General features: G+C 38.1%; 1 protein-coding gene across 2 annotated transcripts in view; it reads right to left on the minus strand.

The window, feature by feature from the left end:
* CFAP299 (cilia and flagella associated protein 299) overlaps positions 1-17778 on the minus strand; it is a 646399-nt gene extending 628621 nt beyond the window's left edge. For both annotated transcript variants that reach the window (XM_015138434.3, XM_078002640.1), the window contains exon 1: positions 17629-17778. In XM_015138434.3, coding sequence (XP_014993920.2) covers positions 17629-17739 — 111 coding nt within the window. In that variant the 5' untranslated portion in view covers positions 17740-17778. The remainder of the gene's footprint in view (positions 1-17628) is intronic.
* Positions 17779-18157: the final 379 nt, after the last annotated feature.

Below are 18157 nucleotides of genomic sequence, written 5' to 3' on the forward strand. Positions count from 1 at the left end.
TAAAAGTGACTTCTCTATTTCTATTCTGTACTATTAATTAGTTTCTCTGCCCTCTCAACCATATCACAGATAGTGTGGATACTGCCCTCTCAACCTGCCCAGAGAGAAAGCCCTACCACAACTTGTTTGACCCCCACAGATTTCATGTTTCACTTGTGTCAAGCTAACTGCTTCCAGGAACAGCAACTTTACTCAAGAAAGGTCAGAGTTGGGAGTGTCAGAAAGCATGGCATATTCGAATGCCATCGTCTACTAATTTTGGCAATCTGGATAATTTATAATACCAGATTTCTTAATGTTAAAACAATATGACATTGTTGGAATAAGCTTATTGCAGAAGGCGTCTCCCAAAAACAGACTTTGGGATGTGGATTTGTGTGCAGCAAATCTACTGGAGAGCACTCTCAGAATCTGCACTTCCAGTGGGGTGAAGAAAACAGGACTGGGCAGTCAGCAGCTCTGGAGGTGGAATGATCTCTTAAGAGTTGACCCAAATTGATTAAAGTGGCCACATCTTTACAATCTACAATAAGCAGCAATTTAAAGAGAACTACCCCAAGAAGGGAGTATGACTTTGGAAGACGTGAGTGTTTAGGGTGACTACAATCAGCATAGTAAGGGGTTTGTCAATGTTATTGATATTTTTAAAAAGCAACTTTTGATAGCATTGATCTCTACTATTTTTCAATTTTCTACTTCACTGATTTCTGCTCTCTGTTATTCCTTCTGTCTACTTGCTTGGACTCAATTTGTATTGTTTTAAAGCTTCTGAAGTTGAAGCTACTATTATTAATTTCTAGACCTGTCTCCTTTTCCCATATAAACTTTTAAATCTGTAAAGTTCCCTCTATAGATTCTTTTATGTATATCTAACAAACATTTATATGTTTTGTTTTCTTTTTTATTCAAATCAAAAATTTTTTTTCTAATTTTTCTTTTAATTTCTTTTTTGACTTTGAGTTACTTAGAACTATGTTGTTTATTATCCAAATATTTGGGAATTTGAGGAGTATATTTCTGTAGCTGATTTCTAGTTTTAATTCTGTTACGATCACAGAACATACTTTTGTATGATTTCAATATTTTAAATGTATTGAGACTTGTTTTATGACCCTGCATATGGTCCCTCTTCATAAATGTCCCATGTGCACTTGAAAAGAATAGGTATTCTACTGTCGTGTGAACTCTAAGAGACCATTCCAACTCCAGAGCTGCTGACTGCCCAGTCCTGCTTTCTTCACCCCACTGGAAGTGCAAATTCTGAGAGTGCTCTGCAGTAAATTCTGAGAGTGCTCTGCAGTAAATTCTGAGAGTGCTCTGCAGTAAATTTTCTGCACACAAATCCACATACCAAAGTCTGTTTTTGGGAGACAGCTCCTGCACTAAGCTTATTCTATTTATTTATTTTTTTGAGACAAAGTCTCACACTGTTGCCCAACCTGGAGTGTAGGGGCACAATCTTGGTTCACTGCAACCTCTGCCTCCCAGATTCAAGTGCTTCTCCTGCCTCAGCCTCCCAAGTAGCTGGGATTACAGGCGTGCGCCACCATCCCTGCCTAATTTCTGAGACAGGGTTTCACCATGTTGGCCAGGTTAGTCTTGAACTCTTGACCTCAAATGATTCACTAGCTTCAGCCTCCCAAAGTGCTAGGATTACAGGCGTGAGTCACTGTGCCTGACCTTTGACTGCTCTTTAAATCTTTTACATACTTAACATTTATTTTAACTTCTGGTTCTATCAGTTACTGAAAAATGAATGTTTATGTCTCTAGCTACAATTGTGAATTTGTCTATTCTTTCAATTCTTATCAGTTTTGCATAATGCATTTTGAGGATCTGGTATGAGGCATGTAGGCTAAATGTTTATTAAAATGTATTGACTGACTCATTTATATATATTAAAAAGTCCTTCTTTTTCCCTGAAATACTTCTTGTTCTGAGGTCTACTTTGCCTGATATTAATATAGACATTATAACTCTCCTTTTCTTTATGCTTGTATGATACATATTTTCCATCCTTTTAATCTATTAAAATTATCTATTAATGATAATATGAAATTAACATTATATTAACATTATTTATACATCATAATTTATGATTAATAAATCATTAATATAAGACAATTTAATATAAATGTATTAACATTAATAGATTGTTAGTTTAACATTATTAATATGTTAATCTTAATAATTTACATTATTGATTAATCTTAATAATTTACATTATTAATCTATTAATGTTAATACATTTACATTAAGTTGTTTTATTTATATTTAACGTGGGATGGCATATATGGCTCTTGAACTTTTATCTATTCTGACCATTCCTGCCTTTAAATTGAAGTGTTCAGATCATTTACATTTAATGTAATTTTCAGCTTGGCTGGGTTTTAATATATTACCTTGTTATTTCTTTTTTATTAGTCCCATTTGCTTTGATATTTATTTTTTATTTCTATTTTTTGTTTCTTTTTTATTTCCATTTTGTCTCAACTATTACGTTTTTAGTTACATGTCTACTTTACTTTTCAGCAGGTGCTCTGTGATTTACAAGAATTATTAGCTTATTAATTCTACTTTCAAATAATATTATACCATTTCAAGTATAAGAACCCATTGCAGCATTATCCTCTCCTATCTTTTGTGCTATTGTTGTTTCATATTGTATTTCTATGCATGTTATAAACCACAAAATGCAATGTCATTATTTTTCTTTCAATAATCAATAACCTTTAAAGAAATGTAAAACTGAGAAAAAAATTTATATTCACATATAGCATTTCTGGTGCTTTTCATTCATTTTCACTTTGATCTAAGTTTCCTGCTGATATATAATTTTCCTTCAACCCGAAGAACTTCACTTAACATTTCTAATAATATGTATCTGCTAACAACAAATTATTCTGGCTGAAAAAATAAATTATCTCACCTTACTCTTTTCTTCTAATATAGTGTTCTAGCTTGACTTTTTTCAAATCTTTCAGCACTTTAAAGGTGCCATTCATTTTTCTATGGCTTGCATTGATTCTTTTTTATTTATTTATTTAATTTTTTACTTTAAGTTCTGGGATACATGTGCAGAGAGTGCAGGTTTGTTACATAGGTATATATGTGCCATGGCGGTTTCCTGCATCTATCAACCCATCATCTAGGTTTTAAGCCCCGCATGCATTAGCTATTTGTCTTAATGCTCTCCCTCCCTTTGCCCCCCATCCCCCATCAGACCCCGGTATGTGATGTTCCCTCCCTGTGTCCATGTGTTCTCATTGTTCAACTTCTAGTTATTAGTGAGAACATGTGGTGTTTGGTTTTTTGTTCCTGTCTTAGTTTGCTGAGAATTATGGCTTCCAGCTTCATCCATGTCCCTGCAAAGGACATGAACACATTCTTTTTTACGGCTGCATAGTATTCCATGTGCCACATTTTCTTTATTCATTCTATCATTGGTGGGCATTTTAGTTGGTTCCAAGTCTTTGCTATGGTAAATAGTGCTGCAATAAATATATACGTGCATGTGTCTTTATAGTAGAATTATTTACAATCTTTTGGGTATATACCCAGTAATGGGATTGCTGAGTAATATTCAGTCATTGCTATCTTTGGTATACTTTATAATGTGTTCTTTTACTTTTGTTTTTAAGACTTTACCTTTATCACTCGTTTTCAGTGATTTTATTAAAATATTCCTTGGTGTAGTTTTCTTTGCATTTATTCTGCTTGGAATTCATTGAACTTTTTGGCTCCGTGGGTTTGCAGTTTTCATAAAATTTGGAAACTGTTTAGCCATTACCATTTAAAATATATTTTATTCCTTCCTTCCCTTTGTTCCTTTTGGACTCCATTTAGATGTATGTTAGACTGTTCAACATTGCCCCACGTGTTACTGAGGCTGTGTTCATTTTTGTTTATGTCTTTTGTTATTATCTTATTTATTGCTGGTGAACAGAGTTGTTTTCATTCAATTTTTAATTTCCTTTCTAAATTCATTTATTTGTTATAAGATTTCAGCTAATTTTTCTTGTATTTTCATCGTAGATAATCATATTGCCCATATGTAATTATATTCCAACTCTTTTCAAATATTTGACATTTTCCTTAAGTTGCAGCACTGCACTGCTAGACTGCCAATAAAACACTACTAGTAGTAGCAACCATTTTATCATGTTTCTGATTCTAATGCTTACCATTCAAGTGTTTAAACACTGAGTATGACATTTTTCTATAAGTGTTGAAAATACTCCTTACCAAGTTATAGTAAGAGTGGCTTTAGAATTTTATCTATGCTTTTTCTTCATCTATAGAAATAACCTTTTTTTAAAATTTAATATCATGAGTTCATCCTTGCAGTCCTACAACAAATCATACTATTTTCACTCTGACATATATTCTTGGATTCATTTAAAATTTCTTTCATTCAGTTCATAAGTAAAGTTAGCCTTCAGTTTTCTTTTTATTTTTATTTATTTTTTTTTTTTTTTGCTTTTTAAAAATTTATGTCGGGGCTATGCATGTTCTATAAAATTTGAGAAACTCTCATCCTTTATTTGTGCTAATTTTTATTTCTACAAGTCAGACATAAATATATTCTCCTTGTGAAATATTAAAACATGGCATATGTAGTAAATTTGTATTGCATCAGATTATCTAAGCTGAAACTTCATTTCCCATAATTTTACTTCCTTGGATAGTTACATGCTAGGGTGAGCCATAAGAGACATTTGTAATACATTTAGAAAGGAGAAGTGAAGGAGCAGCAATATTATTTTAGCTTTTGGAGGCTCTATTCCTTAAACTTCAACTTCTGTGTCAAGTGCATGGTTAGCTTTGTGACTACAGGTGCCAGCTTCTCCTGCAGAATGTCCCCACCATCAAAATTGTATGGCTGGCAGGGTCATGAGCACCTGACAGAGGCTTCAGTCTGTCCTCACAGATTCTAGCTTACCCTTGCAGGTCTCAGTGTGACTTCAGGCTCCAGGACCAGACACCAAAGACATAGCTTTCATCAACAGTGTAAACAGCTCTCATGTGCAAGGACAAAACTCTATAAAATAAATTATGTATGTTTGTTTCTTATGGAAGCCAGGGCTCTCACAAGAAAATACCACAAATTGGGTAGCTCAAATCACAGAAATATATTTTCTCACAGTTCTGAAGGTCGGACAGCAAGGTGTTGGCAGGTTGGGCTTTTTCTGAGAACTTTCTTCTTGAACTGCAGATGGCCAAGTTCTTACTCACGCCATTCTGACTGGCACGAGATGGTATCTCATTGTGGTTTGATTTGCATTTCCCTAATGATCAGTGATGTTGAGGGTTTTTTTTTTAATACGTTTGTTTACTGCATGAATGTCTACTTTTGAGAAGTGTCCTTTACCCAGTTTTTAATGAGATTGATTGTTTTATTCTTGTAAATTTGTTTAAGTTTCTTATAGATTCTGGATATTAGACCTTTGTCAGATGAATAGATTGCAAAAATTTTCTACAATTCTGTATGTTGTCTATTCACCTAATTTTCTTTTGCTATATGAAAGCTCTTTAATGAGATCTCATTTGTTAATTTTTGCTTTTGTTGCAATTGCTTTTGGCGTTTTCATCATGAAATCTTTGCCCATGCTGATGTCCTGAGTGGTATTGCCTAGGTTTTCTTTTAGAGTTGTTATCGTTTTGGGTTTTACATTTAAGTCTTTAATCAATCTTGAGCTAATTTTTGTGTATGGTGTACAGAGGGGATCCAGTTTCAATTTTCTGCATATAACTAACCAGTCCTCCCAGCACCATTTATAAATAGGGAATCCTTTCCCCATTGCTACTGTCAGGTTTGTCAAAGATGAGATGGTTGCACATGGGTGGTCTTATTTCTGTCTTCTCTATTCTGATCGATTGCTCAGTTCTCTATTCTGTTCTGTTGCACTATGTATCTGGTTTTGTACCATTATCATGCTGTTTTGGTTACTGTAGCCTTATAGTTTGAAGGCAGGTACCATAATGCCTCCAGCTTTGTTCTTTATGCTTAGGATTGTCTTGGCTATGTGAGCTTTTCTTTTTGGTTCTATATTTTTTTAAAATAGTTTCTTCTAATTCTGTGAATAATATCAATAGTAGTTTAATGGGAATAGCTTTGTACCTATAAATTACTTTGGACAGCATGGCTATTTTTACAATATTAATTCTTCCTATCCATGAGCATGGAATGTTTTTCCATTTGCTTGTATCCTCTCTGATTTCCTTGAGCAGAGGTTTGTAGTTCTCCTTGAAGAGGTCCTTCACTTTCCTTATTAGCTCTATTCCTAGGTATTTCATTCTTTTTATAGCAATCGTAAATGGGAGTTCATTCACAATTTGGCTCTTTGCTTGCCTGTTGTTGATGTATAGGAATGTTAGCAATTGCGCACATTGATTTTATATGCTGAGACTTTGCTGAAGTTGCATATCAGCTTAAGAAACTGTTGGGCTGTAGTGAATGGGCAAAAGCCGGAAAGATTCCCTTTAAAAACCGGCACAAGACAGGGATGTCCTCTCTCACCAATCCTGTTCAACATAGTGTTGGATGTTCTGGCCAGGGCAATCAGGCAAGAGAAAGAAATAAGGGGTATTCAATTAGGAAAAGAGGAAGTCAAATTGTCCCTGTTTGCAGATGACATGACTGTATATTTAGAAAATCCCATTGTCTCAGCCCAAAATCTCTTTAAGCTGATAAGCAGCTTCAGCAAAGTCTCAAGATGCAAAATCAATGTGCAAAAATCAAAGCATTCCTATACACCAATAACAGACAGAGAGTGAACTCCCATTCACAATGGCTACAAACAGAATAAAATACCTAGAAATGCAACTTACAAGGGATGTGAAGTATTTCTTCAAGAAGAACTACAAAGCACTGCTCAATGAAATAAAAGAAGACACAAACAAATGGAAGAACATTCCATGCTCATGGATAGGAAGAATCAATATCATGAAAATGGCCATACTGCCCAAGGTAATTTATAGATCCAATGCCATCGCCATCAAGCTACCAATGACTTTCTTCCCAGAATTGGAAAAAACTACTTTAAAGTTCATATGGAACCAAAAAAGAGCCCGCATTGCCAAGACAATCCTAAGCAAAAAGAACAAAGCTGAAGGCATCATGCTACCTGACTTCAAACTATACTACAAGGCTACAGTAACCAAAACAGCATGGTACTGGTATCAAAACAGATATATAGACCAATGGAACAGAACAGGGGCCTCAGAAATAACACCACACATATGCAGCCATCTGATCTTTGACAAACCTGACAAAAACAAGATATGGGGAAAGGATTCCCTATTTAATAAATGGTGCTGGGAAAACTGGCTAGCCATATGTAGAAAGCTGAAACTGGATCCCTTCCTTACACCTTATACAAAAACTAATTCAACATGGATTAAAGACTTAAATGTTAGACCTGAAACCATAAAAACCCTAGAAGAAAACCTAGGCAATACCATTCAAGACATAGGCATGAGCAAGGACTTCATGACGAAAACACCAAAAGCAATGGCAGAAAAGTCAAAATAGACAAATGGGATCTCATTAAACTAAAGGGCTTCTACAAAGCAAAAGAAACAACCATCAGAATAAACAGGCAACCTACAGAATGTGAGAAAATTTTTGCAATCTACCCATCTGACAAAGGGCTAACATCCAGAATCTACAAAGAACTTAGAAAAATTTTCAAGAAAAAAATCAAACAACCCCATCAAAAGTGGGCAAAGGATATGAACAGACACTTCTCAAAAGAAGACATTTATGCAGCCAACAGACACATGAAAAAATGCTCATCATCACTGGCCATCAGAGAAATGCAAATCAAAACCACAATGAGATACCATCTCACACCAGTTAGAGTGGCAATCATTAAAAAGTCAGGAAACAACAGATGCTGGAGAGGATGTGGAGAACTAGGAATGCCTTTACACTGTTGGTGGGATTGTAAACTAGTTCAACCATTGTGGAAGACAGTGTGGTGATTCCTCAAGGATCCTGAACTAGAAATATCACTTGACCTAATGATCCCATTATTGGGTATATACCCAAAGGATTATAAATCGTGCTATTATAAAGACACATGCACATGTATGTTTATTGTGGCACTATTCACAATAGCAAAGACTTGAAACCAACCCAAATTTCCATCAATGATAGACTGTATTAAGGAAATGTGGCACATATACACCGTGGAATACTATGCAGCCATAATAAAGGATGAGTTCATGTCCTTTTCCAGGGACATGGATGAAGCTGGAAACCATCATTCTGAGCAAACTGATCACAAGGACAGAAAACCAATCACTACATGTTCTCACTCATAGGAGGGAATTTAACAATGAGAACACTTGGACATAGGGAGGGGAACATCACACACTGGGGCCTGTCATGGGGTGGGGAGCTGGGGGAGGGATAGCATTAGGAGAAATACCCACTGTAAATGACGAGTTAATGGGTGCAGGAAACCAACATGGCACATGTATATCTATGTAACAAACCTGCACATTGTGCACATGTACCCTAGAACTTAAAGTATAATAATAATAATAAAAAGAAACTGTTGGGCTGGGACAATGAGATTTTCTAGATATAGGATCATGTCATCTGCAAACAAACAAAATTTGTCTTCCTCTCTCACGATTTGGAAACCCTTAATTTATTCTCTTGCCTGATTGCCCTGGTCAGAACTTTCAATACTATGTTGAATAGGAGTGATGAGAGAGGACATCCTTGTCTTGTGCCAGTTTTCATGGGGAATACTTCCAGCTTTTGCCCATTCAGTATGATATTGTCTGTGGGTTTGTCATATATTGCTCTTATTATTTTGAGGTGTGTTCCTTCAATACCTAGTTTACTGAGAGTTTTTAACATAAAGGGATGTTGAATTTTATTGAAAGTCTTTTCTCCATTTATTGAGATAATCATGTGGGTTTATTTTTTTATTTTAGTTCTGTTTATGTGATGAATTACATCTATTAATTTGCCTATATTGAACCAACCTTACATCCCAAGGATGAAGCAAGCTTGACTGTGATGGATAAAGTTTCTTATGTGCTGCTGGATTCAGTTTGCCAGTATTTTATTGAGGATTTTTGGATTGATATTCATCAGGGATATTGGACTGAAGTTTTCTTTTTTTGTTGTATATCTGCCATGTTATTGTATCCGAATAATACTGGCCTTATAAACTGAGTTAGGGAGGAGTTTCCCTTTTTCAGTTTTTTGAAATAGTTTCATTAGAAATGATATCAGCTCTTCTTTATACCTCTGGTAGAATTCAGGTGTAAATTCATCTGGTCCAGGGCTTTTTTTGATTTGTAGGCTGTTTATTATTGCTTCTATTTCAGAACTTGTTATTGTTCTACTCAGGGATTCAATTTCTTCCTGGTTCAGTCTTGGGAGGGTGTATTTGTCCAGAAATTTATCCATTCTTCTAGGTTTTCTATTTTCCATGCAAAGAGGTGTTCATAATATTATCTGATGGTTGTATTTTTGTGGGGTCAATGGTAATATCTCCCTTATCATTTCTGACTGTGTCGTCTATTTCATTCTTCTCTCTCTCTCTCTCTCTCTCTCTCTTTAACTAGTCTAGGTAGCAGTCTATCTATTTTGTTAATTTTTTCAAAAAACTAGCTCCCGGATTTGTTGATTTTTTTGAAGAGTTGTTCATGTTTCTATCTCCTTCAGTTCGGCTCTGATCTTGGTTATTTCCTGTCTTCTGCTAGCTTTGGGTTTGTTTGCTCTTGGTACTCTGGTTCTTTTAGTTGTGTTGTCACATTGTTAACTTGAGATCCTTCTATCCTTTTGATGCAGGCATTTAGTGCTATAAATTTCTCTCTTCACACTGCTTTGGCAGCATCCCAGAGATTCTGGCACATTGTCTCCTTGTTCTCATTAGTTACAAATAGCTTCTTGATTTCTGTCTTAATTTAATTATTTACCCAGGAGTCATTCAAACGCAGGTTATTCAATTTCCATTTAGTTGTGTGGTGTTGAGTGAACTTCATAGTCTTGAGTTCTAATTTGATTGCACTGTGGTCTGAGAGACTGTTATTATTTCAGTTCTTTTGTATTTGCTGAAGAGTGTTTTACTTCCAAATATGTGATCAATATTAGGGTAAGTGCCATGTGACAATGAGAAGAATGTATATTCTGTTGTTTGGGGTGGAGAGTTCTGTAGATATCTATGAGGTCCACTAGGTCCACAGCTGAGTTCAGGTCCTGAATATCTTTGTTAACTTTCTGTCTCAGTGATCTGTCTAATACTGTCAATAGGGTGTTAATGTCTCTCACTATTATTGTGTGAAAGTCTAAATCTCTTTGTAGGTCTCTAAGAACTTGCTTTATGAATCTGGGTGCTCCTGTATTAGGTGCATACATATTTAAGATAGTTAGCTCTTCTTGTTGAGTTGAACCCTTTCTCATTATGTACAGTCCTTCTTTGTCTTTTTAAATCTTTGTTGTTTTAAAGTCTGTTTTGTCAGAAACTAGGATTGCAACCCATGCTTTTTTCTTGGTAAATTTTTCTCCATCCCTTTATTTTGAGCCTATGAGTGTCACTGCACATGAGATGGGTCTCTTGAATACAGCATAGCAATGGGTCATGACTCTTTATCCAGATTGCCATTCCGTGTCTTTTAATTGGGGCATTTAGCCCATTTACATTTAAGTTTAATATTGTTATGTGAGAAATGGATCCTATCATCATGATGCTATCTGGTTATTTTGCAGACTTGTTTATGTGGTTGCTTCATAGTGTCATTAGTTGGTGCACTGTGTACTTCAGTGTGTTTTTGTAGTGGCTGGTAAATGGTTTTTCCTTTCCATATTTAGTGCTTCTTTTAGGAGCTCTTGCAAGGCAGGCCTCGTGGTGATGAATTTCCTCAGCATTTGCTTGTCTGATAAGGATAGTATTTCTGCTGTGCTTATGAAGCTTAGCTTGGCTGGAAATGAAATTCTGGGCTGGAAATTCTTTTCTTGAAGAATGTTGAACATTGGCTTGCAATCTCTTCTGGCTTGTAGGGTTTCCCACTGAGAGGTCCACTGTGCATCTAATGGGATTCCCTTTGTAGGTGACATAGACTTCCTCTCTGACTCCCTTTAACATTTTTTCTTTCATTTCAACCTTGGAGAATCTGATAATTATGTGTCTTGAGGTTGATCTTCTTGTGGAGTATCTTACTAGAGTTCTCTGTATTTCCTGAACCTGAATGTTGGCCTGTCTTCTTAGGCTCAGGAAGTTCTCCTGGATGATATCCTGAAGTATGTTTTCAAACTTGGTTCTGTTCTTCCAGTTTCTTTCAGGTATCCCAGTCAGTCGTAGGTTCAGGCTTTTTACATAGTCCCGTATTTCTCAGACGTTTTGTTTGTTCTTCATTCTTTTTTCTCTATTCTTGCCTCCTGTCTTCTTTCAGAAAGATAGTCTTCAATCTCTGAGAATCTTTCCTCTGGTTGGTCTATTCTGCTATTGATACTTGTGATTGCATTGTGAATTTCTTGTGTTCTGTTTTTCATTTCATCAGGTCAGTTATGTTCCTCTCTAACCCAGCTATTCTTGTTATCAGCTCCTGTATTGTTTTATCATGATTCTAGCTTCTTTTCATTGGGTTACAACATGCTCCTTTAGTTCAGCAAAGCTCATTATTACCCAACTTCTGAAGCCTACCTCTGCCAATTCAGGCAGCTCAGTCTTAGCCCAATTCTGTGCCCTTGCTGGAGACCTGTTGCAGTTATTTTGAGGAAAGAAGGCACTCTGGCTTTTCGAGTTTCAGCATTTTTGCACTGACTGTTTCTCATCTTTTGTGGCTTATCTAATTTCAATTTTTGAAGATGCTGAACTTTAAATGGAGTTTTTACAGGGTCTTTGTTGCTGTTGTTGCTTTCTGTTTTTCTTTTAACTATCAGGCCATTCTTCCATAGGGCTGCTTGTTGGGGGATCACTGCAGACCCTAGGTGCCTCGGTTTTTCCCTTACCTGAAGGTATCACCAGTGAAGGCCGTGAAACAACAAAGATGGCAGCCTTCTCCTTCCTCTGGGAGCTTCATCCCAGTGGAGTACTGACCTGCTGCTGGCCCAGACCCTCCTGTAGGAGGTGTCTGGAGACCCCTGTTGAGAGACCTCAGTCAGGACGGATGGAGCAAGAGCCCACTGAAAGAAGCAGTCTGGTTGCTTTTTGGTAAAGCAGGTGTCTTGTGTTGGGGGACCCTTCCTCATCAACACTGCCTGGACTCTCCAGAGCCAGCAGGCTAGAAAGGCTGAGTCAACTGAACTGCAGAGACATTGGCTGCTTCTCCTCTCAGAGGCTCTTTCCCAGGGAGAGATCAGAGTTCTGTCTGTATAACCCTGGCTGGAGTTATTGAGATTCCTGCAGGGAGGCCCCTGCACAGTGAGAAGGAATGGATTAGAGTCTAACTCAAAGAGGCAGTCTGGGCCAGCCACAGTGGCTCACACCTGTCATCCCAGCACTTTGGGAGACTGAGGTGGGTGGATCACCTGAGGTCAGGAGTTCAAGACCAGCCTGACCAACACAGTGAAACCCTGTCTCTACTAAAAATACAAAAATTAGCCAGGCATGGTGGTGCATATCTGTAATTCCAGTTACTTGGGGGGCTAGGGCAGGAAAATTGCTTGAACCTGAGAGGCGGAGGTTGCTGTGAGCCGAGATTGCACCATTGCACTCCAGCCTGGGCAACAAGAGTGAAACTCCATCAGAAAAAAAAAAAAAAAAAGGAGCAGTATGGCCACATTCTGGAACAGCAGCTGTGCTGCATTGTGAGGGGTGAAGGACTCCTCCTGTTGGGGCCACCTAGACTCCCCAGAGCCAGAAGACTAGAACTGAGTTGCCCAATCTGCAAAAATGTCAGCCACCTGTCCCCCCAGGAATTTGTCCACCTCAGGCAGTCTCCAGTCTGCTGCACTGGCCAACTGGAATTCTAAGTGAGTGGTTCTTAGCTTGTGAGGTGCAGGGGAAGTGGGGCCTGCAGAATGACACTGCTTGGCTCCCTGAATCTCCTAGAGGAATGTAAGGATGGAACTCCCACCTTGTCAGGATTCCCAGGGCTGGAGACTGAAAAACTCCCGGGTCCCTGTGTGAGCCTCTGTGTGAGCCTCAGTGCCTAGTCTGCTGAGACTTTGCCCAGTTCTGTGTATTGGACAGAAGGCCCTGGTAGCTTGACCTCACGAGGGGATCTCCTGATCTATGAGTTGCAACGATCTGTGGGAGAAGTGTGGTTTCTAAGGCAGGGTTGCACAATCACTCACAGCTTCCTTTGGCTGAGGATGAGGGATCCTTTGGCTTTGTCCCACCCCTGGGGTGGACCATCGCCCTACCCTGCTTTTCTTCATTCTCCATGGGTTGAGTTGATTGCCTAATGAGTCCCAAAGTGAAAACCTGGACATTTCAGTCGAAGGTGCCAAATTCACTCTCCATTTTCATTCCTCTCCATGACAGCCACGGACTGTAGTTGCTTCTAATCAGCCATCCTGGCCCCTCCCCATTTCTATTTTATAAAAAATGGGAAGACAGTGTCCTAAATGAAACTCCATGTTATTTATCTCTGTAAATAGTTTAGCCATTACTGCTATCCATTAGTCAGAGACATTTTAAATAATTCTAACACTCTTTGATCCTTTACCTGAGAAAAGCAGTTTAATTAGGACTTTTATTTTTCCAGTGGTCATAGGCACCTTTATTAAAATAAAGGGCCTGTGTTTATTTAAATAGAAGAATTACTAAGAAAGAACCTGGAAAATTATATTGTAATAATTTTGCCAAAACTCTTCAACTATTTCTATATTGATTTAGGGAATTAAGTTAATTAGGTTAGATAATACTAACTCCCAGAACAAATATTTTTCTTTGGATTAGCAGAGGAAAATCTAATTGCTGATGCTGTGATGCATTTCTTTTGATGCTTTGAAGCTATTCAGTAAAAGAAGCAAAGCACAGTGTACACAGCATAAAGTGCTTCTTTTAGTCTTCTGAGCCACCTTACTCCTCTCTAGCTCATCAAATAATTAACTGGCATTAGTTTCCCTTTTTTTTCATATTTCCCTTTCTTCCTAAGCAAGGACTATGCAAAAAGTTGTGTGGTTATTAGATTCATACACTATTTGTGTACTTATTGTGATCTGAGATGTTAAATGATTATATAGTGGTCAGGGTGATGGCAGCAAATTGTTGGCAAACCCAGATGACCAAAAAGAATAAAAGCACTATTTACAAAGATATGGGCAAAATTAATGGAAACCAACATGGGATGGTGAAGCATCCCTGGGTCAGCAACAGTGGGAAGCCATTAACACCATTTGGCACAAAAGAAGATACAGAAGGAAGCAATTCCTAGAGCAGGGAGTGCTGCCAGACCCTGGAGAGAGTGCTGTAGCTAATGGAATGAGAAGATGACCAAACTTAAGGAAGGTATCTGCTTCTAAACCACAGACAGTAGGAAGATGACAGGGAATAAATCCTCTAACCACTTCCTTCCAGCCCCTTGAACTCCAGCTGGTACCTCCTATTGGCTGAAACCAACCCAATGCCAAAAGCTCCTGATTAATGACCATGAAGGTCATTGTCCAGGGGCACATATAAAGATAGAGAAGTGTAGAGAATGGATCTGGCAGAGATTATATGATTATTTGTATGTGAATCATTGGTACTAACTTTTTATGAAGATTAATTGAAAACTTTTGGGAGCAGAAAAATATCCTACACAATACAAAAGTACGTGGAAGATAGTAAATGTTTGTAAAATGCTTGCTGAATAAATAAAACTTAGACTGGACTATAAGCATTATATACTTAGGTTTCTGAGGTCAAGTCTAGAACAGATTTTTACTTAAACTCTTAACAGTGTAGGCAATATCTATTACATCAGGCACTTGGTGAAGGATTATCAACTAAAAAGGTGGCTGGATAAATATATGGGTGCATATATAATCAGATGAAAGTATAGATAACTCATAACATTTTATATACATTAGGAAACTTGAATGTAAACTAGTCCAACTGTTTCATTTTGCAGGTAAAAAATGGAATTTCAAGTTGATTAAAAACACAATATTGCAGAGTTAGAACCCAAAAAGTCTCATGACTCTAACCTCGTCTAATTAAAATGCTACCTCTAATTTATAGTTTACAATTTGTTTCATTCAAATAAATTCAAGAGATCTCTTGTATAACATTGTGACTACAGTTAACAACAATATATTGTGTTCTTTTAAAATGTCAAGAAAATAAATTTTAAGTGTTATCACCACAAAAATGATAATTATGTGAGATAATACATATGGTAACTTGATTTAGCCATTCCACTATATATATATATAATTTAAAACACCATGTTGTATATGATAAATATCGACAATTTTGTTAGTTAAAATAAAATAAAATGTTTTAAAAATTGTTCCATTCAAATCAAAGTCAGTTACTGATGATGATGATGAGAGAGAGATAGGAAAAGCACAAGTACCAGCTCACTTAGCATGATCCATGATTTGTGAAACATGCTTTCTATACTACTGAAAGAATGTTGAGGAGTCTACTTGTTTCTGTGTGACCTAAGTCCACAATGAACTTGCATCCACAGAAAGTATTTGAGAATGTAGGTCTCTAAAAATAACAGCACTTTAAAAGTTGTCATTAATCAATCCATATATATATATGTGTGTGTGTGTATATATATATACACACACACGTATATACCTGTCTAATTACCATTATTCAACTAAATCTTCATCTTATTTTTTATGAAATAAAATAAGCTTAACCAATGCCAAATGTAAAAGTAAATTTCTTTGTCATTTCCCCAAACGTAATTACCATCTTCCATTTTGGAAAACTTTAATGAATTCTGATTGATGGGCTGGCTGTGGCCGCTCACACCTGTAATTCCAGCACTTTGGGAGGCTGAGGCTGGTGCATCACTTGAGGTCAGGAGTTCGAGACCAGCCTGGCCAACATGGTGAAATCCTGTGTCTGCTAAAAATACAAAAATTAGCTGGGTGTGGTGGTGCAGACCTGTAATCCCAGCTACTTGGGAGGCTGAGGCAAGAGAATCGCTTGAACCTAGGGAGCAGAGGTTGCAATGAGCCAAGATGGGGCCACTGCACTCCAGCCTGGGCAACAGAGTGAAACTCTATCTCGAAAAAACAAAAAATATTCTGATTGTTGAAACACAAATCATTAATTTCTCATCTGTAATTAATATTAATGTTTTAGGTCCATACATGAAAAATTGTGCCTTAAAAAATATTAAAACATTCCTTAATAATACTAGGTTTAAGTTTGCCAATCTTCCACATATGCTACAAAGATGATTTTAGTCTATCAAGATGTTTATTGTGTATATTTCATTTTTTGTTTATTTAAACATTCTAAAATTTAGATGCAAACATTGTTTAGCAGCATCACTTTTTCAGTGTCTTGGATGCAAGGCATAAAACTGACTCTCATGACTTTAAATATATTATCTGTATAATATTTTAAAATTTTGCTTTCGAAGCCAGGAGCTATGTTGGAAATACCATCTACATTTATTTTTTAAGTGTACTGAAGAATAACACTTTTGAAACCTGTAATCCATATTTAAGTGAAACGCCACTGTAACCAATCTTTGAAATCCAAAAGTGTCAATCCACTAAAATGCAGTTACTTTATTGCAGTTCAGAAGTGTGAGGAGTTGGTGACAGGATGCAAATCCTTCCCAAACTGATGTGGCATTTCACCACTTAGTGGCGCTTGTTCTCTCTAGCCTAAATAAGGATAGGGCAATTCTGGGTTCTATGGCGAGCACAGCCGAATCTCCAGGTGAGTGTCCATTTAGTGGGCCTGGTGGGAGTTTGGCTAGGAATATACTGGGACTTAGGGAGCCATCGTCCACTTCCCAGCTTCCCACTACCGGTGGCTTGTTAATTCCTGCGCGTCCGGGTTCTCCCCTGGCAGAGGACTAGAACTCCACTCTGTCCCCCACCACCCTGCAGCGGGAGTAGTTGGGGAGGGGAGATTGGCTATTGGGCAGAGGAAAGCAACCCATTAGGTCCAATTTCGCGCCTTTTTTGTGTGTATATTTTTACTATCAAAATTGGTTGTGATCATCAACTCGATAAACATGAATCAGGAATATGTCTGTACTTTCAGAATCAATTAGTGTGAAGTTCTTGAACCCAAATGCCCAATATAACACCGAATTGGTGTAAAGATACCATCTTCTGTTCTTTAGTATACCAATTGGCAAAGCAGGGAGAAACAGGTGTCCGTCCTAGATCACAGCCGGAGACTTCTCAGCAGACCTTCCTCGCAGAGAGCGGCTTTGGAAGGGGAGTGGGCTGGGAGGAGGCAGGAGACGCCGAGAAGCACAAATTCATGGCTCCCCCAGTGAGTGTGCCCGCACGTGTTTCTGCGCTGGGTGACTCGAGGGGCCCAAGTTCTGTCCGGACGGGGGAGCGCGGGGCGGTAAGGACCTGGCAGTTCACCTCGCCAGCGGCTTTAGTGTCGCCGTCCCGAAACCGCGGAGCCTGACAGCTGAGCTGTCCAGCGCCAGGGGGCGACCAGCCCACAAAGCGGGGACTGGAGGAGGGACCAAGGGACGCGGGGCGGCGGCTACTCTGCCGCGCTCCGCCCTTACCTCCAGGTAGTACAAGTCCACAGTAGTGATCTGCGAGTCCAGGAAATCTTCATAGGTGTTGAACTGAGTGACAATATTGTCCAAGGCCTTCAGACCCTCTTCCTGATCCATGGTGGTATCCTGGGCGGAAGCGTCCCTAGCAACGGAAGCAGGAGGGCAGGGTCAGGAGGTTCCACCCACTTCATTCCTGCCAATCAGTTGAAGCCGGTGTGAGCTTCGGACGTTAATCCCACCCCCCGGCGGTTTGTTGCAGAGTTTCTGGCTTCTGCCACACTCCAGAAAACTTTCTGGAATTACCCACTCTAAGTTCAGGTCAGATACCCATCCACCGACTCAGACTTCGCTGAACTGTTGAGCAACAAGAGAGGTGAAAACTGCAATCCAAAGTTAAAAAGTGTGACACTGCCTAGATATTTAGACAAAATATTAGGAATCAGTTCCCAATTGCATTCTAAAACAATGTTATGCAAGACAAAAATACCGAGATATTTTGCAAAAAGAGTTATCTCAAAAATCAGTCTATCAAAAT

This window comes from Macaca mulatta, chromosome 5 (assembly GCF_049350105.2).
Source record: "Macaca mulatta isolate MMU2019108-1 chromosome 5, T2T-MMU8v2.0, whole genome shotgun sequence".
Lineage (NCBI taxonomy): Eukaryota > Metazoa > Chordata > Mammalia > Primates > Cercopithecidae > Macaca > Macaca mulatta.